Source organism: Primulina tabacum, chromosome 12 (genome assembly GCF_025594145.1).
Source record: "Primulina tabacum isolate GXHZ01 chromosome 12, ASM2559414v2, whole genome shotgun sequence".
In the NCBI taxonomy this organism is placed as follows: domain Eukaryota; kingdom Viridiplantae; phylum Streptophyta; class Magnoliopsida; order Lamiales; family Gesneriaceae; genus Primulina; species Primulina tabacum.
In genome coordinates, this window is record NC_134561.1 from 33,682,974 (window position 1) to 33,705,813 (window position 22,840).

At 35.3% G+C, this 22,840-nt stretch overlaps 2 protein-coding genes and 2 long non-coding RNA genes across 6 annotated transcripts; 3 read left to right on the forward strand and 1 right to left on the reverse strand.

The window, feature by feature from the left end:
* Positions 1–232: 232 nt before the first annotated feature.
* LOC142520029 (uncharacterized) lies at positions 233–2,041 on the forward strand. Of its 2 annotated transcripts, none has more exons than XR_012813879.1 (4): positions 233–478; positions 572–674; positions 812–835; positions 1,035–2,041. It is a non-coding gene; the product is annotated as an uncharacterized LOC142520029 (long non-coding RNA). The 2 variants fall into 2 exon arrangements; XR_012813880.1 differs by having other exon boundaries at positions 1,679–2,041.
* Positions 2,042–7,149: 5,108 nt separating this feature from the next.
* LOC142520030 (uncharacterized) lies at positions 7,150–9,341 on the forward strand. The gene is made up of 5 exons (XR_012813881.1): positions 7,150–7,505; positions 7,598–7,700; positions 7,838–7,861; positions 8,061–8,108; positions 8,829–9,341. It is a non-coding gene; the product is annotated as an uncharacterized LOC142520030 (long non-coding RNA).
* A 4,858-nt stretch (positions 9,342–14,199) lies between these two features.
* LOC142520028 (transcription factor TCP20-like) lies at positions 14,200–15,542 on the forward strand. The gene is made up of 2 exons (XM_075622978.1): positions 14,200–15,237; positions 15,351–15,542. Exon 1 carries the CDS (start codon positions 14,343–14,345, stop codon positions 15,093–15,095), a length of 753 nt encoding a protein of 250 aa, XP_075479093.1. The 5' UTR covers positions 14,200–14,342; the 3' UTR covers positions 15,096–15,237; positions 15,351–15,542.
* On the reverse strand, positions 15,434–19,843 carry LOC142520027 (peptidyl-prolyl cis-trans isomerase FKBP19, chloroplastic-like). 2 transcript variants are annotated; one of them, XM_075622975.1, is made up of 9 exons: positions 19,597–19,843; positions 19,350–19,487; positions 17,997–18,103; positions 17,844–17,894; positions 16,971–17,051; positions 16,840–16,884; positions 16,681–16,736; positions 16,173–16,248; positions 15,434–16,096 (listed from the first exon to the last, which is right to left on the reverse strand). In XM_075622975.1, exons 1-9 carry the CDS (start codon positions 19,748–19,750, stop codon positions 16,001–16,003), a joined length of 804 nt encoding a protein of 267 aa, XP_075479090.1. In that variant the 5' UTR covers positions 19,751–19,843; the 3' UTR covers positions 15,434–16,000. The 2 variants fall into 2 exon arrangements, with proteins under 2 accessions (XP_075479090.1, XP_075479091.1); XM_075622976.1 differs by having other exon boundaries at positions 17,997–18,082; positions 19,597–19,840.
* Positions 19,844–22,840: the final 2,997 nt, after the last annotated feature.

Here is a 22,840-nt window from a genome sequence, read left to right on the forward strand (position 1 = left end):
ATTAAAATAATTATTTATGCCAAATAAATTCAAGAAGTGTGTTAAAAATATGTACTTTAGAATATCGGAGAATTTAACGATATAAAAATACATATAGAGATTGAAATAGCACACAAGAGCAAATAAATGCAAAACTGGGATTATTGGGCATGTGTTACTATTTTTTTTAGTAACTAAATATACATATACATACACACAATTTGTCTTTTGGAGAGAGAAAGGAAGAAATCAGAAACCCAATCCCCAATCCCGTAACTTTCCTTTCCCTTTCTCCATTTTCGTCACTTTCTACACCTTCATATTGGAGAAGCCATAACTTTTCCGTCCGGCGTCGAAATCACGAACGGTTTGAGGGGTTGTTTTCCTTACTTCAGTAGCTTCGTTTTGAACCATGAATCGCCACTTTTGAAGCTCGTTTCAGCTCCAATCGAACCCTATTTCGGGACTGCTCCTGTTCGAGTTTCTTGTTCGATTTTAGGTGAGCTATTGCTTGGTTTTTCTTGGTTCTTTGGAGTATATTGAGCAAGGATTTGAAGCTTAAATCTTACCTTGATGTTCTTGCGTTTTCCAGCTAGTTTTCAGTTCGGTTTTTGGTCGTGAATAGTGTTTTCCGACGTCTTTTCCGACGAGTAGCAACATTGGACCGCTAGCGACTAGTTTATACTTCGATCTTGGTAATTTTGGATCCAATTCCAGATTTTTCGGTGCATTAGTAGACTGCCCCGAAGTGTAATTTTACTCGCTTTGATTTAATTTCTCTTTGTCGATTTTAATGCATTATATTGACGTATATATTGGGTTTATATTGTAGGTTCGATCGTTGGAGAGCTTTGAGGTATAAATCGAAGAGTGTGTGAATTAGTATCGAGTTAATCGTGTGATTATTTTGGAGAATTACGGTTATTTAGTTGAAATTTCAGAATTGTTGAAATTGATTTGAGGATTAAGTTTTGATAATTAAAAATCAATAAGTTGGATTAATTTAGTTTTATTGACGAATTGTGAATTATTCGACCTATTTTTATCATTGTTAGGTCGAGGAGATTAAAGTTGAGCTTGTTGTGATTTTAGAGTCGTTGTGATATATGTTTATTATTGTCACATATTATTGGCATTTAGCATCGGGCATACAGTTATGACATTCATGTTGAGCCTATCGTTTTTTTTAGCCCATTGTTGATATCCGTTGTTATCTGGCACTGTTGTTTATCTCGGGATCATTGTGTGGCTGATAGGCCTATACACATGAGACCGTAGATGTGATTGAACAATCCCGTGGTTAGTGTAGCCTTTTGAGGTGAGCGCTTGGATTGTGTCATCTAGTTCGTTTTGTTGTGCCATCCTGTTATATCGTATCAGCTGTATGGAGTCCGAGTCAGGGGTGTTATTCAGCACAGCTTGGCATACCTCGAATACTTGGCAAGACGGTTTAGCGGCATGACGATGTAGCTCCCCTGTGTTGTTGCTCGAGCATTATTCCAGTTGTTATCGTACCGTTTGTTGGCTCCTGTTATCCCGGTTATTCGTTGAGCCTTTCATGCATTGCATATTACATTTCATTATATGATTATGCATGATTTATGTTATTGTTGTTATTGTTGAACTGTTTCATACCAGAATCCTAACCTCAGTTGTTTACTGGGGGGGCTGCTGTGGTTGCTTTTGTGCACCATGGTAGATCTCCCGAGTCGTTTTGCAGCATCAGGCCGAGGTTCCGCCAGTGGAGCTCGGGATTGAGGTTGGATTGCTTGGTTCTGTTCAGTGGAGTCTCCCAGTTAGTCTATATGTATGTCTTGAGTTTATTTCAGTCTTGTAATGTACTTTATTTGCCGGGGAGATGCCCCGTGTATCTGTAGTAGTATTTGGTTGTTTTGTGATGTTTTGAGTCGACTCTGTGTTATCCATGATCTGGTGAGTATTTGGTAAGTTCTAATTTCTATCTAGTCCTGGCCAGTGCGGCTATAGGTTGTTTAACCTTGGTTTCGTGTTAATGATTCTAGTTGGAGTATATTTTGATATAAATTGCTGCTTGAGTTTTTCGGGATGTCCTACTTACGGGGAGGTCATGCCGAAATTTTTCTAGGCCCTGAGGTCCGTTTTAAATTATTTTAAACCATTTCCGCTGAAATTTTAAGTCAAATCATTATTGTTTGATCATTATTTGTCATTAGAGTAAATGGGCCTCACATCTTGGTATCAGAGCGTAAACTGAGATACGCTCGAACTAGAGTCTAGGACACTTGAGTTTTTGCACTAAAATGGTTGTTGCATCTGTGTATGCTACTTGACAACATGCTTATGTGATTATATGATTTGTTGGCTTCCATTCTAATTGTTTTGATGTTTTATTGTATAGAATGGAGGGAGGTGGAGAAATTCTTGTTGATGAGATTCCTCTAGCCGTGGTCGAGGTCGTGGACGTGGTAGACCTCGTGTCCGTGTTGTTGATGATACTTTTGTTGAGCAAGCTGCTGATCATCTAGAGCAGCTTAGGATGGATGAGTTAGTTGCGCGTTTCCATTCTATGCATCCTCCTCGATTCAATGGTTCAGAGGGAGCTGAGAAAGCCGAGTTATGGATTTCTGAGATTGAGGAATTGTTTGATTTGATTGAGTATCCTCCAGAGTGTCGATTGAGATTAGCTGTGCATCAGTTGAAAGATCGTGCTAAAATGTGGTGGTCTACTACATTGATGACTTTAGATGCTCAGAGGATTGTTCCATCGTTGGATATATTCAAGCTGAAGTTTAAGGAGAGTTATTGTCCTCCATCATTCTACAGTTCTAAGGCTTCTGAGTTTCATAATCTAAAACAAGGCGATATGTCAGTTGCGGAGTATGCAGATTCTTTTTATGCTATGCTGAGATATGCTCCTCATGTTGCTGCGAGTCAGGTTGATGTTGTCGAAAGTTTCATTGAAGGATTGAATGATCATCTGCACCCTTTTGTTTCTACAGGTAAGCCACTGAATTATCTTGAAGCGGTGGAAATAGCAAAAAGGGCTTAAGCTAGTCTTAAGAGAAGTGGCAATCGAGCTCCTACCCATCATCATCAGTCGGGGGGGCAACAATTCAATCAATCTGGTTCTGCATCTCTTCACCCACGTGGCAAGCAATTTAAGAAGCCTGGTTCTAGTTCTTCGAGTTCAGGGAGTTCAGGGAACCGTGGTGGATATTGTTATAGTGGACCTTACTGTGATCACTGTGGAGGCAAGCATTCCAGTAATCAGTGTGTTGGAGTTCAAGGAGTTTGTAATAATTGTGGTCGGCCGGGTCATTTTTCTAGAGTTTGTCCTAGTAAGACGGGGAAATCAGCCCAGGCAGGTAGTGGAGCTCAAGGTAATAGAATTACAGCTGCGTCCCAGTCTTCCCATCAGCCTAGTCGCCCTTCGCATCAGAGCAGAGGGCAAGGTGATCAACAGAATCAGTCATCTGCTCATGTATTTTCCTTGACTGAGGATGAGGCTCAGGCAGCTCTAGGTACTGTCATTACTGGTAACTGTACTCTATGTGGTTTTATAGCACGAGTGTTATTTGATACTGAAGCATCTCATTCCTTTGTTTCTCATGCATTTGTTGTTTCGCATGATCTTCGCACCACTAGTATGAATTTCAATCTATCTGTTGCTACTCCGATGGGCAAAATGATTATCACTGATAATGTGTTGTTCAATGCGGTTTTGTTTCATGAGGAAAATGTTCTATATCTGAATCTCATAGTCCTACCTATGCATGACTTTGATTGTATCGTTGGTATGGATGTTTTGACTGCAAATCGTGCCACTGTTGATTGTTATCGAGGAATAGTTCGTTTCAGGCCTAGCTTTGCTCCTAAATGGAATTTCTATGGTCGTGGTTCTCAAGCCAAGATTCCTCTAGTTTCTTCCATTGAGATGAATCGATTGTTAGATTCTGGTCATGAAGGTTTTCTAGTTTATGCTGTTGATCTATCGCAAGATGAGTGACAGATTTCTGATATTCCTGTAGTCTCTGAGTTTCATGATGTGTTTCCAGAAGAGATCCCTGGTTTTCCACCAGAACAAGAAGTTGAGTTCAATATCGAATTAATGCCAGGAACTGAACCAATATCTCGAGCACCATATCGTTTAGCCCCTGTTGAGCTGAAAGAACCGAAAGAACAATTATAGGATTTGTTGAATAAAGGTTATATTCGTCCGAGTTCTTCACCGTGGGGTGCACCGATTCTATTTGTCAAGAAGAAAGATGGAACGATGAGGATGTGTATTGATTATCGGCAACTGAATAAGTTTACTGTCAAGAATAAATATCCACTCCCTAGGATTGATGACTTATTTGATCAGTTGCAAGGTACTTCAGTGTATTCTAATATTTATCTCCGTTCTGGGTACCATCAAGTGCGAGTTAGACAAGAAGATGCGTCGAAAACAGCTTTTCGCACGTGATACGGACACTTTGAATTTTTGGTTATGCCTTTTGGTTTGACCAATGCTCCTGCTGTGTTTATGGACTTGATGAATCGAGTATTTCGTAAATATCTCGATCGTTTTGTGATTGTATTCATCGATGATATTCTTGTTTATTCCAAGTCCGAGGAAGAGCATGCCAAACACTTGAGGATAGTTCTTCGAATTCTTCAAAAGAAGCAGTTGTACGCCAAGCTATCCAAGTGTGAGTTTTGGTTAGATAGAGTTGTGTTTCTGGGCCATGTCATATCTTAACATGGTATTTCTGTCGATCCAAGTAAAGTGGAAGCAGTTCTGAACTGGGCACGACCGACCAATGTGCCAGAGATTCGTAGTTTCATGGGTTTAGCTGGTTATTACCAGAGATTTATCAAAAATTTCTCAAAGATTGCTAGATCTATCACTCAATTGACTCAGAAAAATCAGAGATTCATTTGGTCTGATGAATGTGAGTCAAGTTTTGTCGAGTTGAAGAAGAGATTGACTTCTGCACCAGTTCTTACCATTCCAAGTGGTTCTGGAGGATTCGTTGTTTGTACCGACGCATCAAATCGAGGATTAGGTTGTGTATTGATGCAGCATGGCAGAGTAGTGGTCTATGGTTCTCGTAAGTTGAAACCGCATGAGTCTAAGTATCATGTTCATGACTTGGAGTTAGTTGCTATCGTTTTTGCTCTCAATATTTGGAGACATTATTTGTTTGGGGAGCAATTTGTAATCTATTCTGATCACAAAAGCTTGAAGTATCTGTTCTCTCAGTCAGATCTAAATATGAGACAGAGACGTTGGATGGATCTTTTGAAAGATTATGATTGTGAGATCCAGTATCAACCGGGAAAAGTGAATGTCATTGCCGATGCTTTGAGTCGTAAGGTTGTTGGTATTAATTTATCCTCGATTCATGTTTCTAAGTTACGAGAGGATATTTGCAATTTTGGGTTGGATTTTCAAATCCAAGGTAATGCTGTTTGTGTATCTCAGATTTCTGTTGAGCCAGAGTTGATTCAGATTGTAAAGTCAGCTCAGAAAACTGATGATCGAGTTTTGAAATTTTATGAGTTAGTATCTCAAGGACACCAATCTGGTTTCTCAATTCACTCAGATGATTCTCTTCGGTTGAATGGTAGATTGGTTGTCCCCGATATTCCTGAATTGCGTACAGCCATCCTTAAAGAAGCTCATTGTACTCGATATAGTATCCACCCAGGAGGCAGGAAAATGTATCATATTCTACGTCCTCAGTTTTGGTGGAAGAATATGAAAAAGGATGTGGCTGAGTTTGTGTCTCGTTGTATGATCTGTCAGCAAATTAAAGCGGAACGAATGAGACCGAGAGGATTACTGCATAGCCTTGAGGTTCCTCAGTGGAACTGAGAGCACGTGGCTATGGATTTTGTCACGCATTTGCCACGTACTTCTCGTCATTTCGATGCCATTTGGGTGATTGTCGACAGATTATCTAAGTCGGCACACTTTATTCCGTATGAGAGGACATATTCGTACAAGAAGATGGCTCGTCTGTATATTGAAAATGTTGTGAGACTTCATGGAGTTCCAGTTGCAATAATCTTAGATCGTGACCCTAGATTTACATCAAAGTTTTGGACTAGTCTTCAAAAAGAAATGGGTACACGACTTGCGATGAGTACTGCGTACCATCCTCAGACAGATGGTCAGACCGAGCGTACGATTCAGACACTAGAGGATCTGCTTCGAGCTGTAGTCATGGATTTTAAAGACAATTGGCAGGAAGCTTTACCACTAGTAGAATTTTCATATAACAACAGTTTTCAAGTGACTATTGGTATGGCTCCTTTTGAAACTTTGTACGGCAGACGATGTCGATCACCTCTTTGTTGGGATGAATTTGGTGAGAAGCAGTTGACTGGACCTGACATTGTTCAGGAAATGCATGATAAAGTCCAGTTGATTCGTCAGAGAATGAAAGCTGCCCAAGATCGTCAAGCTAGTTATGCTAACAGACGTCGTCGACCTCTAGAATTTCAAGTTGGAGATTTTGTGTTTTTGAGAATCTCTCCGTTTAGAGGTGTTGTTCGTTTTGGTATGAGAGGTAAGTTGTCACCTCGTTTCGTTGGTCCCTACGAGATTGTTGAGCGTATTGGGACTTGCGCTTATCGTTTGGGTTTGCCCCAGTCATTGTCTGGCATCCACGATGTTTTCCATGTTTCTATGTTGCGTAAGTATGAGCCCGATCCATCTCATGTGATTCAGCCTGATGAGGTTGAACTTGATCCGTCTCTATCGTATACTGAGTATCCTGTTTGTATCTTGGATCGTAAAGATAAAGTTTTATGCCATAAAGTTATACCACTGGTACGTGTTCAGTGGTCGAGGCATGGTGTAGAAGAATCAACATGGGAAACAAAAGAGAAGATGAGAGCATCTTATCCATATATGTTTGATTCCTAGTATTGTATTGTTGATTTTGTATTGTGTGTAAGATGTATGTGTATAAACAGAAATTTCGAGTACGAAATTTGTTTTAAGGAGTGGAGAAATGTAAGGTCCTGAAATTAATTATCCGGTAATTTTGGCATAATTAGAATAATTATTGAGTTGTAAACTAAAATAATTAGTTATGCCAAATAAATTCAAGAAGTGTGTTAAAAATATGTATTTAAGAATATCGTAGAATTTAACGATACAAAAATACATATAGAGATTGAAATAGCACACAAGAGCAAATAAATGCAAAACCGGGATTATTGGGCATGTGTTACTATTTTTTTTAGTAACTAAATATACATATACATACACACAATTTGTCTTTTGGAGAGAGAAAGGAAGAAATCAGAAACCCAATCCCCAATCCCGTAACTTTCCTTCCCCTTTCTCCATTTTCGTCACTTTCTACACCTTCATATTGGAGAAGCCATAACTTTTCCGTCCGGCGTCAAAATAACGAAAGGTTTGAAGGGTTGTCTTCCTTACTTCAGTAGCTTCGTTTTGAACCATGAATCGCCACTTTTGATGCACGTTTCAGCCCCAATCGAACCCTGTTTCGGGACTGCTCCTGTTCGAGTTTCTTGTTCGATTTTAGGTGAGCTATTGCTTGGTTTTTCTTTGTTCTATGGAGTATATTGAGCAAGGATTTGAAGCTTAAATCTTAGCTTGATGTTCCTGTGTTTCCAGCTAGTTTTCAGTTCGGTTTTTGGTCGTGAATAGTGTTTTCCGACGTCTTTTCCGACGAGTAGCAACATTAGACCACTAGCGACTAGTTTATACTTCGATCTTGGTAATTTTGGATCCAATTCCAGATTTTTCGGTGCATTAGTAGACTGCCCCGAAGTGTAATTTTACTCGCTTTGATTTAATTTCGCTTTGTCGATTTTAATGCATTATATTGACGTATATATTAGGTTTATATTGTAGGTTCGATTGTTGGAGAGCTTTGAGGTATAAATCGAAGAGTTTGTGAATTAGTATCGAGTTAATCGTGTGATTATTTTGGAGAATTACGGTTATTTAGTTGAAATTTCAGAATTGTTGAAATTGATTTGGGAATTAAGTTTTGATAATTAAAAATCAATAATTTGGATTAATTTAGTTTTATTGGCGAATTGTGAATTATTCGACCTATTTTTATCATTGTTAGGTCGAGGAAATTAAATTTGAGCTTGTTGTGATTTTAGAGTCGGTTTAGGTATGTTACAGTTCGGTAACATACGACGGTAAAACATAAATTATGTTTAATTGTCATTCTGTGTTGCACTGATCGTGTTTATGATTTGTTGACTGTTGTAATATGTTAAATGTTTTCGTTGTGATATATGTTTATTATTGTGACATATTATTGGCATTTAGCATCGGGCATACAGTTATGACATTCATGTTGAGCCTATCGTTTTTGTTAGCCCATTGTTGATATCCGTTGTTATCTGGCACTGTTGTTTATCTCGGGATCATTGTGTGGCTGATAGGCCTATACACATGAGACCGTAGATGTGATTGAACAATCTCGTGGTTAGTGCAGTCTTTTGAGGTGAGCGCTGGGATTTTGTCATCTAGTTCGTTTTGTTGTGCCATCCTGTTATATCGTATCAGCTGTATGGAGTCCAAGTCAGGGGTGTTATTCAGCACAGCTTGGCATACCTCGCATACTTGGCAGGGCGGTTTAGCTGCATGACGATGTAGCTCCCCTGTGTTGTTGCTCGAGCATTATTCCAGTTGTTATCGTACCGTTTGTTGGCTCCTGTTATCCCGGTTATTCGTTGAGCCTTTCATGCATTGCATATTACATTTCATTATATGATTATGCATGATTTATGTTATTGTTGTTATTGTTGAACTGTTTCATACCAGAATCCTAACCTCAGTTGTTTACTGGGGGGGCTGCTGTGGTTGCTTTTGTGCACCATGGTAGATCTCCCGAGTCGTTTTGCAGCATCAGGCCGAGGTTCCGCCAGTGGAGCTCGGGATTGAGGTTGGATTGCTTGGTTCTGTTCAGTGGAGTCTCCCAGTTAGTCTATATGTATGTCTTGAGTTTATTTCAGTCTTGTAATGTACTTTATTTGCCGGGGAGATGCCCCGTGTATCTGTAGTAGTATTTGGTTGTTTTGTGATGTTTTGAGTCGACTCTGTGATATCCATGATCTGGTGAGTATTTGGTAAGTTCTAATTTCTGTTTAGTCCTGGCCAGTTCGGCTATAGGTTGTTTAACCTTGGTTTCGTGTTAATGATTCTAGTTGGAGTATATTTTGATATAAATTGCTGCTTGAGTTTTTCGGGATGTCCTACTTACGGGGAGGTCATGCCGAAATTTTTCTAGGCCCTGAGGTCCGTTTTAAATTATTTTAAACCATTTCCGCTGAAATTTTAAGTCAAACCATTATTGTTTGATCATTATTTGTCATTAGAGTAAATGAGCCTCACACTACCAATCCACTTTGATTTTTGCCAATGGAAACATACTAATTACTTGCTAGTTGATTTGTTTAGCTTAGATTTTATGGGAAAATAAGACTTTGCATGACTTTAGTTGCTGCTGGAATATGTATTACCCATGCAATTACATAGTTTTAATTTTCAAGTGTTCTATTAAATATGTGACTTATTTTACAATCTTTTTTAATATACGATTTACACTCTTAATCACACACATCGCCTTTATCACAAGCTTGCTAGTCACTAATTAAAGTGTTAAAGTCCAAATGACCAACTTTCTTGTGTATTAGTAAGATATTTTTTCATTTACGACACAATATGATACAAATTTAATTAAAATTTATTTACTCGCTTCTTTATTCGAACTACTACATTTCTTTTCAATTTCTCAGCTAAATAAAAATAATCATCGTCTCAAATATCTACGTTTTATTGTTACACATACAACGCGTGTGCTTCGAGAACAATACGTGCATGACATGATCTTATAGTTTGAGTTCAATTTTCCACCACATCATCAATAAATTAAATAAATGAGATAACTCGAGTTCTACCTCAAGATAAATATTTAAAAAAATTGTTTTCTTGATTTTCAGTCCCATTTTTAAATTTTTTTTTTTTTTGACTTGGTACCGTATCCTAGATAAATAAAATAAGCTTAAAAAACCTCTGACAGATTCTGAATTTTTTTCTTTTATTTATTTCTTTCAATTGAAATTTCTATATTAACTATTCATTGGTTTTACTTTTCCACGTGATTTCATTTTCAAAAAAAAAATTAAGTATGAACACAAAATTGTTGTTAGCTGAATTCTTGGAGACAGAAAGAAAAAGTCAATAAATATTGGTTGGTTGCATGCGGAATTTTCAAATTGATTTGAGTTTTTCATGGCTTTTTGGAATATTATATTATTTTAATAAAAAAATATTGTATCTTTTTTTTAATATAGTCATTAAATGAAATGAATAACTTTGAATTAAAGTGATTATTACATTGGTAGCAAATGTCACACTTTGATTTAAAGGGGTGTCCCCATATGTCTCGAAGCTGGCCAACATATTACACAACGTACCAAAATTCTATCATCAATCCCACCTACTAATCCTTTTTATCATTTACTAGTAATAGTACTGGCACACACTGTATATATACATGTATATATAGATTTTATATATAATAAATTGAACAAAAAAATTCGTAGTCGAGCAATTGTCGTCGGTTTTTCTTGTTTTGATGAATAGATATGTGAAGAAAAATGAATGAAAGAAAAATGTATTTGTGGAACGTGAGAAAGGAGATTGTTGCGTAATGGAGGAGAAGAGGAGTAGGTCTCTTGTGAGACGGTCTCACGATCATTATCTGTGAGACGAGTCAATCTTACTGATATTCACAATAAAAAGTAATATTCTTAGCATAAAAATTAATATTTTTTCTTGATTGATCCAAATAAGAGATCTGTATCACAAAATACGACCCGTGATACCGTCTCATAAAAGTTTTTGTCAGAGAAGAGGTGGGCATGAGATTTTGGTGGAGATAGTGAGTAAGTTTTTGTCGGTTTTGCCCATTAATTTTAAGAAACAAAGATTATTTTTTTAAGGATAAAAATGTGAAATAATGTTGGTGTAACTAGGTCGGACGAAAGAAATTTGTATATAATACCCAACTTTTGTAAAATAGTAGAGAGAATTCTAATTATAACATGTAACACGATATTATTGGTCTTCTAACTTTTATTTTTTTTCATTTTTTGTTTTGTTATCGATTAATTCACAGTTTTAGTCTACTAAATTACATGTTTTTTTTCCGATTATAATCATATTTCATCGGAATACTACTATTATAACATCAGGCACTTCAGCAATGTTCATCATCATTTTAGTTTTTTCTGGTGTCACGTCAGCACTAGGATAAAAAAAACTAAAATTGAAAATTTGGCTAAATTAAAAAAATAAAAAAACATTCAAATTACATAACAAAAAATATAATTTTCCTTTATTAATAAAGACATTATTTTTAAAATTGTAGAAATTTTCCTACATATAAATTCTTGCAATTTGACATAGATTGCCACGTATATCCACACACCAATGACTACCATAATTAACACTAAAGAGGGATTGTTGCACCGCAGGAAAGTAGGTTGAAATTGACTCATGCCATACTAACTACTTTCAAATTTTTGTGGGTTCAAACTAATTGAATTAGAATCGATAATATTCACACTTTTAATGTGAAGTCAAATTTTGAAAGTTGATGAGTTCAAAAATTAAAATTTGAATTCAAATTAATAGGTATGACTCAAGTTATGGATCTCTTTCAACGAATATTTGACTGATAGTTCGGGAGATCAAATAATTTAATACATAAAAAATTTCGGTGAGATCGTCTCATGTATCAATTTTGTGAGACAGATATTTGATCTCACTAAACTCATTAAAAGTGCTAATTTCAATCTTAAAATGTTACTTTATGATATTCATGAGATCGTCTCACAAAAAATCTAATAAATTTAGTAATATTTAAAAATATCAATAGTTATTTTAAAATCATAACGACTTTTAAATTATTAAAAAAATATTTGAGCTCAAGTTCAACTCGAACTATACATTCAAGCCAATATTGAAATTTATTCTGAAAGTTAAAAAATGGAGTGATACATTTGTAAGGGAAAAAAAGATCAGAATTTAAGAGATCAGTTTATCACGATAAAGAATGTTTCAAATCATCTTTGAAGATATATAGCAAATAAGAGTAAGTATCTTGTGAGACGATCTCACGGATCTTTATCTGTGAGACGAGTTAACCCTACCGAAATTCACAATAAAAAGTAATACTCTTAGCATAAAAAGTATAATTTTTCATGGTTGACCCAAATAAGATATCTGTCTCACAAAATACGATCCGTCAGACCATCTCACACAAGTTTTTGACAGCAAATAAAGAGAGCATTTGGATTCTTTTTTTTAAAGATTAATATTTATTATTTTATAAATAAATTTAAAAGCGAAACTATTACATTCAAAACTTTCGATTTATGTTCAAATATTAAGGCATAGTTTGATACATGTGATAAGGGAGGGATTGATAAATAATCCTCCTTATCCCATGTTTGGTACATTTTTAAAAAGCCCATGATATCATGGGCCCTTGATAAATAATTTTTTAGAAGGGTGTGATAATTTTAATTTAATGATTATCCTTATATCATACATCTTATTTATCCTTAACTTATCCTTATATTATATATTACATGTTTATCTTATCATGTGCACCAAATTATACCTAAAATGATGAAAAAGAACTTTTTTCTCACATTGATATATTATATATTAGTTGATTGAACTCGTCTTGATCTCATTTGGGATATGTCATCGGCCACATTTATTTTTAAATACAAAATTAAAAACTTTTCTTTCTTTTTTAAAAAAAGAAAAAATTATTTTAAAAAGATCCTATTGCGAAAAAGATTGTTTCAATTAGAGGTGGTCGGCACAATATATTGTATCAAAATTTCGGATACGTGACCAAAAATACCGATATAAAAAAAATGATACCGTTACCGTGTCGACTTTTCGGTATGTTGAACTTTCGGTACGATATCGGTAAAATACCGGCATACCGAAAGTATATATAAAAATTCGTTCTCTTGTAATTTCAAGGCAAGTGATCACAAATACTAAACAAATCCGTCAATACAGTCAAAGAAAACAAGAAAGATATATACAAAAAAAATCCATCAAGACAATAAACATCGCAACATGTGCGACTTCTTCATCCGCTAACTTTTCAACAATGTCTTAGGTCCTGTGATATTTGAAGCATATTAGCTTTTTAACAAGTAGGCTCAGCATCCAGTCCTCTAGCTGGCTATAAGGTTAGGCGAGAGAGATAAGACTTCTCAACAGTTTAAATTCTCAACTATGAGTCGAGTTGCTTAACTAAACTTTGATTTTGACTATTCCAACATGATGAGTCCAAACAGAAATTAAATCTTTTATTTTGGTAAGGTATCAGTATATATCGTTTTATACCAAAAAAATACTTCATATTTTTTAAAAAAATTAATTTTTTTTACAAATATTATATATTTTTTAATATATATATATATTATTTTGGTATTTCGATATATGCGGAAAATTTCAAATTCCATACCGTTACCGTAACGAAAATTCGGTATCGGTACCATACCGTACTGAAAATTTTGATAAATTCGATATTTTTCGGTACGGTAACCTTGGTATACCAAAAATTCAGTATTTTTTCCCACCCATAATTTCAATTTAAGTATTTATATATTTAAATTGGATCAAAGGAACAAATAAATTATTCCATGAAATTAATTATGATTCCTCAGGTTGAGTGATGATGAATCCTTGTTCCTTAAAGTTGAAGCCAAAGCCTCACTCCTTGATAACTAATTTGACAACCAATTATTTCAAATCTGATACCATAAAATGCTATACAAAGTTGAGATCAGCATATCAATTGATATTCTGATTTCAAAAAAACGAATTTCGAGTTCATCAGATAATCAATCGATCATGATATTTAAAAATTTAAGAAGAATATTAAGCGTAAGCTGAGTCGAATTAAAATCACGAGTAGAATCGAAAATCTTGATTGATGACGAGGTAACTGAACTGATCGATCCTAGGACTCTTGACAAAGTACCCCTTTTGCTCCACAGTAGATTTACCATCAAACAACATAGTTTTGCCTTCGGTTTTATCCTCATTTTCGTGTTAGAAACACCACAAGATTTCAATGATTGTAATGGGATTTTGGATTAAGACAAATAAACCTTAAAAAAAGTAGCATGCCGCCTAGAGAAAAATCATTGAAAACTCTCTGTTCATAGTAAAGATAATATTCCAAGAATTCAACGATCACAGTAAAAAAATTTATTAATGAAAGTATAGATTAAGACTTTTTTGTTTACTTACGCGTCCCCTTCGTCAATCTAAGAGGACCCATTTCTAAATTATAGACATGGAGCAGAAATCCTCAACGGATCAGGTACCTAGTACCTCGAAAGAAAAGCAAGAGGATGATGATACAAGAAAGAAGCAACTGGCCGCCAAGAGGACTTCAAACAAAGACAGGCACAAGAAAGTTGAAGGCAGGGGAAGGAGGATAAGGATTCCGGCGCTTTCGGCGGCGAGGATATTCCAGTTAACTCGGGAGCTAGGACATAAAACTGATGGGGAGACTATTCAGTGGCTACTACAGCAGGCGGAACCGTCGATTTTTGCGGCGACTGGGACGGGAACTGTTCCGGCTTCTGCTATTACAGTTGCAGGGTGCTCTGTTTCTGAACAGGGGAGCTCTGTTTCCTCTGCTTTGTATTCAAGATTGAGTGAAACCGTGGCGGGGATTGGAATCAGGGGGAATTTGTCTCTGAGTGAAGATTTTTTGGCTAGATCAGCGGGGGTTTGGCCTTATATAAGTAGTTTTGGATCTGGGATTTTGCAGAATCCGAATGTTTTGAGCTCGAATTCGGGGAATCCGAGTGTGAGCAAAGTTGGGTTTCAGGGACTTGAGTTTCCAGGTTCAATCAATTCAATTCTTCATCAATCTCCAGGGCTAGAGCTAGGCCTTTCTCAGGTGGGAAATATTGGAGGGATAAATCTTCAGGGATTTACTCAGTTCTACCAACAGATGGCTCAGAATGGAGACTACAACCGTTCGAATAATCATCAAGAACGAGATCATTCTAAGGATAATTCCCAGGGATCAACATGAATTATAGTAGTAATGATATATTTGAAGACATTTAAGGTGTGTTGTCTGATGTATGATTTCGGTAAGTAATGTAGTTGATCAAAAGCTGTTGCAAACTCAAATGTCAGAATCCCTAATGGTGCCAAAGATCAAGAAAACAGAGGTAACAGAGATTTCAGATTTCTCTTATTCTTTTCATTTTTGTTTCAATTCCAATCTCCCTTGAATTCTGGGATTTTTCCAAAAGATCCATTTTTGTTTTCTATGCAATTGCAGTTGGAATAATTTATAGCAAGAGTGCCATGAAGATTGCTTGTGATGATTCTCGGTGGTGTCCAATTTTGAGGTGTGTTTTTTAGTTTTTAGTTTTTGAAGATATATTTCCTTACAATACACACAAATAGTAGGTCTTGTTGGTTGTTTGTTTGCTTGGCCTTTTAAAATATATACACAAAACTTGGATGATATCTGAAATAGAAGAGTAACATTTCGATTCGAGTAAAATATGCAATTGTACCGAGCCTAGATCATGCGTTTATGTATGCATCAGGAGCTTATCCATCAGAGATCATAGTTTGGATGAGTGAGCTCGTTTGAGTATTTATGATTCTCGTGCTAACAAGCATGGATCGAGGGTCCAAGCTAGTTAGGTGACCATCTTAGGCACTCATTTCGCTTAGGACACGACCACAGTGGAGACACTGATATGCATGCAGTCTCTGGACACTGCTTGCTTTGTCCATTTCATGAGTTTTACATAAAAACATTATTATATATATAAGCATTGAATGTGCTATTCATCCATCCAAAAATTACATAATCATACAATCCGTCTTTCGTTACTTGATTCTATAACACTAGGAATGCTGAAAGAAGAAAGACAGAACAAATTCAGAACCTCTCAAGATCTTTACCTGATCCAATGTTCAATTTGATACAATTTTTAGGAGCTCGATATCAAACAAGAGAGTCTTATCTATCAATCCTTGGTTTCTCAACACAAAATCCAGAGCTCTTTGACCCTGTCATGCAAAAGACCACCTTCATATGAAGTGTAGAAAGAAAATTAAGCATCAACAGTAAAAGGGTATAGGATACCGAAAACGTTGTTGGCCGTGGACCTTGCTTGTTGAAATCGTTATCAGGATATCCTAGTTCTGGGGGAACTATAATCCTGCAAATATTGATGTATTATAGAAAACAATAAATGTCACTGCATGGTTTCTCTATCTTACACTAGAGAAGATTACAGTTTACGACTCACGCACCAGCCATCGGAATTCCCATTAATTTTAATAGTATGCATCTAAGATTCTGTGGATTTCCAATTAATTTCCAACGATTCAAACTAAGCACATCATTGGATAATACTGCAGAAGCATTGGTTGGACTTTGTTTTCAATTTGAGCTATTGAGGGGTGTCATATCCCGGGATCACGTGTCTATGAAAGCAAGATTGTACACATTTGCGAGCAACTACTTCCCCTCCGTTCTCTCTTAATTGAATTGATTAATTCAAATTCAGAAAAGTCTATCCTATTATTTACACATGTCCTCACGATCTAACTTGGATGGGGTATTATGGGAAAATCGGCATACATAATACCTTCTGATACCACCAAGAGCCATGCTCGATACGGCTTCCTCAAATGCAGGGATGACCTAGAGATGACCACAAAACAACAGTGACCTTACAGTCGCTGAGAACACATGCACATCCATGCTACTACAAAGCTAATGCGACTTCATTAATAGAACTCCCCACCTCTCGAGTTCCTAATCTGAATTTGTAGAAATCTTTATCTTCACCCTGCTTATAAAGACAGGAAAAGAAAAGCAACAGATCAACTAGGTGTAGAAGGTACACTATATAGGCTAAAGAGAAACAAGCATTACCACAAAGGAGCCACCCTTTGTCTTGTTGCGAGCCTCAAATATCCGGCCATAATAACCAATAGTGTAACCGTCCCAATCCACCTGCAGTGCACTTATAATCAGGTCTCTCACATTTTCAATGATAATCAGAGACAGAATTAGAATGTGAACACCAAAGTCTAGCATTGAAAAAAAAGCAAAAGAAACAGCGCATAGGTTTAAGGAGCCAAAAAACTTTGTTAGTAGGGGAACTTGCATTATATCCAGCAATTCGAGGTTTACACGAATGTTAAGAAATAACATGAGTAGTGACATTATTTCACAATATTGAAGTATATTAATGCAATCACAAGTCTACGATAATTGTAGCCTTAACTTTATATACCCCAAAGCATATATTGTTTTCTCATTCCATTATACATGCTTTCTACATTAGCTTCTAAACAATTCTTCAGTAGGTCATTCTGACATGTCTTCAGTGCTAACTTCTTTACGATAATTACTACACAGAATGCGTTCCACACTTTTGTTGTGGTAATAAGCAAGATCAAAACTCACCACAGCAAATACACTAGCTAACACACCATGGAATTTTTTTAAAAAAACTTCTTGATAGCCTACCACTCCACTAAATTTAGAGTTCGAACAAACATCAATAATCTTGTTTTTAAATTGAAGGCATTTTTCACTTGCTAAAGAGCATGTTCTCTATATAGAAATGTATTTCTCTAGAAAATTAGTAGTTCATTTAGAGCGAGTCTTTGAAGATTATCTCATAAATGGTCCGTCGAAACAACTGCATTCGACCAACTACTAAGACTTTCATATCTGTTCTGTTGAAACAACTACTTCCAACAAAATATTCGACCCAATGGAGACGAGTAACAGCTTTACCACTACTATTTCTCCTGTCTTTGGACTGGGCCCACTTCCTAATCGCAAGTCCTGCAATTTTTGCATGTTTGTATCAAGTTCCGAAAATATAAAACTTTAAAGTGAAGGAAGATGCAAAAGAGTTGTACAAAAATAGGCTTTCGGACTTGTGACCTTATACTGAAGACCTGAGTTTGTTTCGGTGTAATCTGGATACCGCATCTTTGTCTTGCCATAATCCTTGCCCCGCAATGCTGGCACTGTATGCTCAAACAGTGAGCCTAACAATTAGTCTTCAAAGCTATTAGGCTGCAAATAATTATGAGATAATTATTCAAAGAACCAATACACATCATACGTCCAACAAGACCCTGAAGATGAAACAAGATTATCCTGTAATCAAACCCATTCAGCGTATTCCCCACTTCAAAAATTCTACATTCGATAGACTCTGTAGTTTCCAAAAAGCAGTGAATGAAATATCTTTTACACCCTAACCAAGCTTCTGTAAGAAACTATCATCATCGCTAACATTGATAGGCACCGATAAAACTTGTTTTTCATGCGTAAGTAATAGTTCAAGCTTTTTTATTGATTACGCATTACCCGAAAGGTAAAATTTGAATTTCATGAACTGAACAGACATTAAGCAGCTTTAGATTTCCGGCTATTCAAATTTACACGGTTGAGAGACAGTTTTGCCAAGACAAAAGCCTGACATAGGAAAAATGATATACAATTTTTTTTTTCTAAAAAAAAAAAAAAAGAAGTCTCAGAAGAATGTTTAGACGACCAAAACCAATTAAAAGTCACCTCCGAGGATAATATGTACCCTTCGATCACAGTATAACAAATCTTAATGCCACATTTTCATACGAACAAAATTACCGTGCATCCCGACCCTATTAATACTCTGTTCTTGACAGTCAACAAATCAATAAATATTGAACAAGATCCCCGAGTTGACTTTTGTGGTTGGATTAAAGAAAGTATGAGACATGTGTCGTGTCTCGGCAAATGCCGCACAACCATGATCGTAAAATGAGCTCTTATGGCAACTACTCCGTCTCGTCCTAAAATAGTTAGGAGTTCATTGTAAGCCATTTTAAATCTTCATTTTTTTGGCATGTGGAACAAGGGAATTACAACATCAATGAACGTATGTTCTCTTTTATACTCTCAATCAAATACTCCATTCATCCCACACAATGATCATTTGAATATATAACTCAAACAGATGCATCATGCTTCATGTTTCACAGGGAAAAAGAAAGAGCAAAGTAAAAGCGAGATGAGGCGAACTCACTGAACAGCATTTTATATATGGATCATGTTAAAATGAGCCATCGCATAAAGCTTAAAAAAGCAGATTAGCCAATGTAAATTTTCAAGTGACAAACCAAACAAAAAAATAGCATCCACCTATTCATTTCTACATGGATTACTAAATATAATACTATTTCCTTCCTTTAGTAACTATAATAGTACTACTAATAGGAGAAGAAAATGGGTGATAGAGGAGATTACTGTCGGCATATTCAGATGCAAAGGCAGAATCTTCAACCATCTGATATTGGCAAACAGCCGCCGCCAAGAATCCTACTGGGGACAAAACAACCTGCCTCCGATCAATTACAGTCCAGTGCTCAGAGTTTACATTTCCCTCTTCAATTAATCAAGTACGAATATTAATCAAAATAACTATCATCGCCGGAAGTAAAATAAAAACCAATAAAAGTAACCGCAGAAAAGAAGAAGAAAATGAACGCCTGACCTGAAGAGCTTAATGGGTTCGCTGAGCTTCGACAAACGATGGGCACGCGTGAAGATGATGGGATTGTCGTTGGAGGCGGTAGAAGCACGCTCACGGTGGCGGAGTTCGCCGGAAGATTATTGGAAAGAGATCCGACGGCGGAAGCTGACGCCATATCGGGAATAGATGATGAATGAATCAATGGAAGTGAGAACTGTGTTCGCGGGAAGATTTGGACCTTAGATTTTGTTAACTGCCAATTATACCCTTTCAAGCTCCGGAAAGATATGGGACTCAATTATATTACAAATCCACTCGATTTATTCTAAAAATATATGATTTGTATTTGAAATTATCGAGTTTAAAGTTTAAACTGAACATTATTATATGAAAATTTTTTTTGTGAACTGAACTCGAACTTAGATTATTGAGTAAATCTCTTATGAGATGGTCTCACGAATTTTTATCTGTTAGACGAATCAGTCTTACTAATATTCACAATAAAAATTAATATTGTTAGTATAAAAAATAATATTTTTTCATGGATGACCCAAATGAGATAATTCTTTCACCAAATACGACACGTGAGACCGTCTCAGAAAAGTTTTTGCCTAGATTATTTTGTTTGATAGTTCGCAACAACATGCTAATTTTAATATTTAATTGAATAATATAATTATATATTTAATAAATATATTTCAATTTGCTTACAAATATATTTGAATATTTCGAACAGAAGTGAAACTCGACCTCAAGCTTTGAAGTCTCATGTTTTGCACAGAATAGTTTCTCGTCGCTTTTTTCATTGTGAAAAATTCTTCTGTTCCTTGGGTTTGTGCCAAAATTTCTGGGTTTTTTTTTTGTTTTGAATTTTTTTTTATGATTATCTTGTTGCTGGAAGTATCAAAATTTGCTAATATTAGTATAAATAGTAATAAATATTTATTTGGAGAAGGTTGGAGTTAGTGGAGACAGTGGACACTAGAAAAATTTAAAGATTTTGATTTATTACTGAGACGAATCAATTATGCTCATATTTATAATATAAAATAATATTTTTTAATTAGTGACCTAAATAAGTGAATTATCTTGTCTTACAAAATTGACATGTGAAATCGTCTCACAAGAAATTGTACGTTTGAATTTTGATGTATTTGTCTGAAAAATTTGTGTGGATGGATATATTCGGCATATTTAGTCCATATGAGTTTCGCCCGTTCTTGGACCACAAAATTGAAGCGTACACATATACGTTTGCTTGGAAGATAAAATTATGAAATGATTAAGAGAAAAATAATAAAAAGAATGATTGAAGTAGAAATATAATATATAATGATAAAATAATATTATGTTTGGTATGAATGTTAAGAATGAGATAATTAAGAATCTTTTGATGAATTGACAAAATTGCCCATCCACTTCGGCGGCGGCGGTGTGGTGGCGGCGGCCGACCGGCGGCGGATGTGGTCGGTCGGCGGTGGTCGGCCTGCGGCGACGGTCTGCCATTGTTCGGCTGTCGGTGGCGGCGTTGGTCGCCGGCGGTCGGTGGCGGGAAGTGGTGATGAGTTTGGATATAGGAGAAGGGTAAAATTGGAAAAATATGATGGATTAAGAGTTGGATAAATAATCCTAAGGGGTTAGGAGTGATTATTTTATCTCAATTAATATAACCTAATCATTTATATGAGGGATTGACTTGGTTAAATAAAAATCCTACCAAACATGAGATTAGGTGGGTTAAAAACTATAAACTCACCTAATCTCTCGTACCAAACATAGAGTATTATTTTATGACACGCGAATGATTCATAAATATACAAATTAATATATTAATTAGTGTAAATAATTTAATTGATATATAATCTAACTATAAAATCAATTATACTTTTAATTTAAATTGTTTTTAAGTCCAATTATTTTTACTATAATAAATTAGATACATATTTTTATTTTCAAATGTTATTTATTTTATTAGTAGGTATCTTGAAACGGTTTCACGAATCTTTATCCGTGAGACATGTCAACACTGCTCATATTTAGAATAATAAATAATATTTTTGACATAGAATACTAATTATCACGTGTGACCCAAATACGACTCACAAAATTGACTCGTGAGACCGTCTGTTAGGTTGAGAAACACGAGCAATCTAGATTTGATGAAAACAAAATTTGTTATTGTGTTTCTAACATATCTAATCAAATATGAAGTTGTTAGCTCAAGATGGAAGCCGAAACTCGAATTTGCTCACTTCACGAACATCTAATCTCTTCTCAAGTTCTGATCCTAGAAATGACTGCACCTGCAACTCCCTCATTCATCATGAACGCTCTTGCTATCGATTTTGATTCCATTTATTCTATGGAAGATGCGGAACAGACGGTCTCACGAATCAATTTTGTGAGGTATATCTTCTATAGCTAAATTTGGGTTTTAACTTACATCTTGAGTTAACTACTACATTTAAGTAAATATATTATAAACATAATAACAAGTTTTGTTATCATCAAAACTTGTGAGGTATATCTTCTATCAACAAATGTTCATTTTCGCGTGATTGATTTTGTATTATTTTATACATCAAAATTTAATTGTGTGATAAATTATATTATTTCATTACATGTTGTGTTAAAATATTACAACATTACGCACAACATCTACATCTCATTTATTTAGTACTTTATGTCAAACATACGATAAAATACTGCAAAAGACTATTTAACCATCAAAGCATTTTCAAATTAGTTAACCTAATAATAAATTTTAAAGTGGTTATGATTCACATGCATTTTTATACACTGATAGGAAATTTTAAAATATGGTTGTTATTTTGTCATTGAAGCAAGAGTAAAAATAATATTTCAACCAAGAAAAAAGACGAACTAATTTTGATATTTAAATTAGTAAAAAAAAATTAATATTAATAATTGTAAAGAAAAAATTGACGAAATTGCTCATTGATTTTTGGTTTTCCATCATTTGGTTTTCCTCATTTTAATCATTAATATTAATTGCTTATTTTTATTTTTAATTTCATTAATTGATTCTTTATCCGATATATTTATATAAGCTAAATAGTTTGGATATGTACTACAGAAATTGGAAAATAATTATTAAATGGCACGGTGCATGGACCATTATTCATTATCATTAAATTACATTATTAAATTCAATCCAATTAATTATAAATATTATTTACCATGCATGAGATGATTCACCGATCAACTTTTTGTGGAGTTGCAATTGCCATCTTTTGTGGCTTCT

Excerpts from the sequence above, each read along its gene's own strand:
- LOC142520028 (XM_075622978.1), top strand. The coding sequence starts at position 14,343 with ATGGAGCAGAAATCCTCAACGGATCAGGTACCTAGTACCTCGAAAGAA.
- LOC142520027 (XM_075622975.1), bottom strand. The coding sequence starts at position 19,750 with ATGGCGTCAGCTTCCGCCGTCGGATCTCTTTCCAATAATCTTCCGGCG. Across the intron at positions 19,488-19,596 it reads GAACCCATTAAGCTCTTCAG|AGGGAAATGTAAACTCTGAG; the intron begins GTCAGGCGTTCA and ends GATTAATTGAAG. Across the intron at positions 16,885-16,970 it reads CAAAGGGTGGCTCCTTTGTG|GGTGAAGATAAAGATTTCTA; the intron begins GTAATGCTTGTT and ends CTTTATAAGCAG.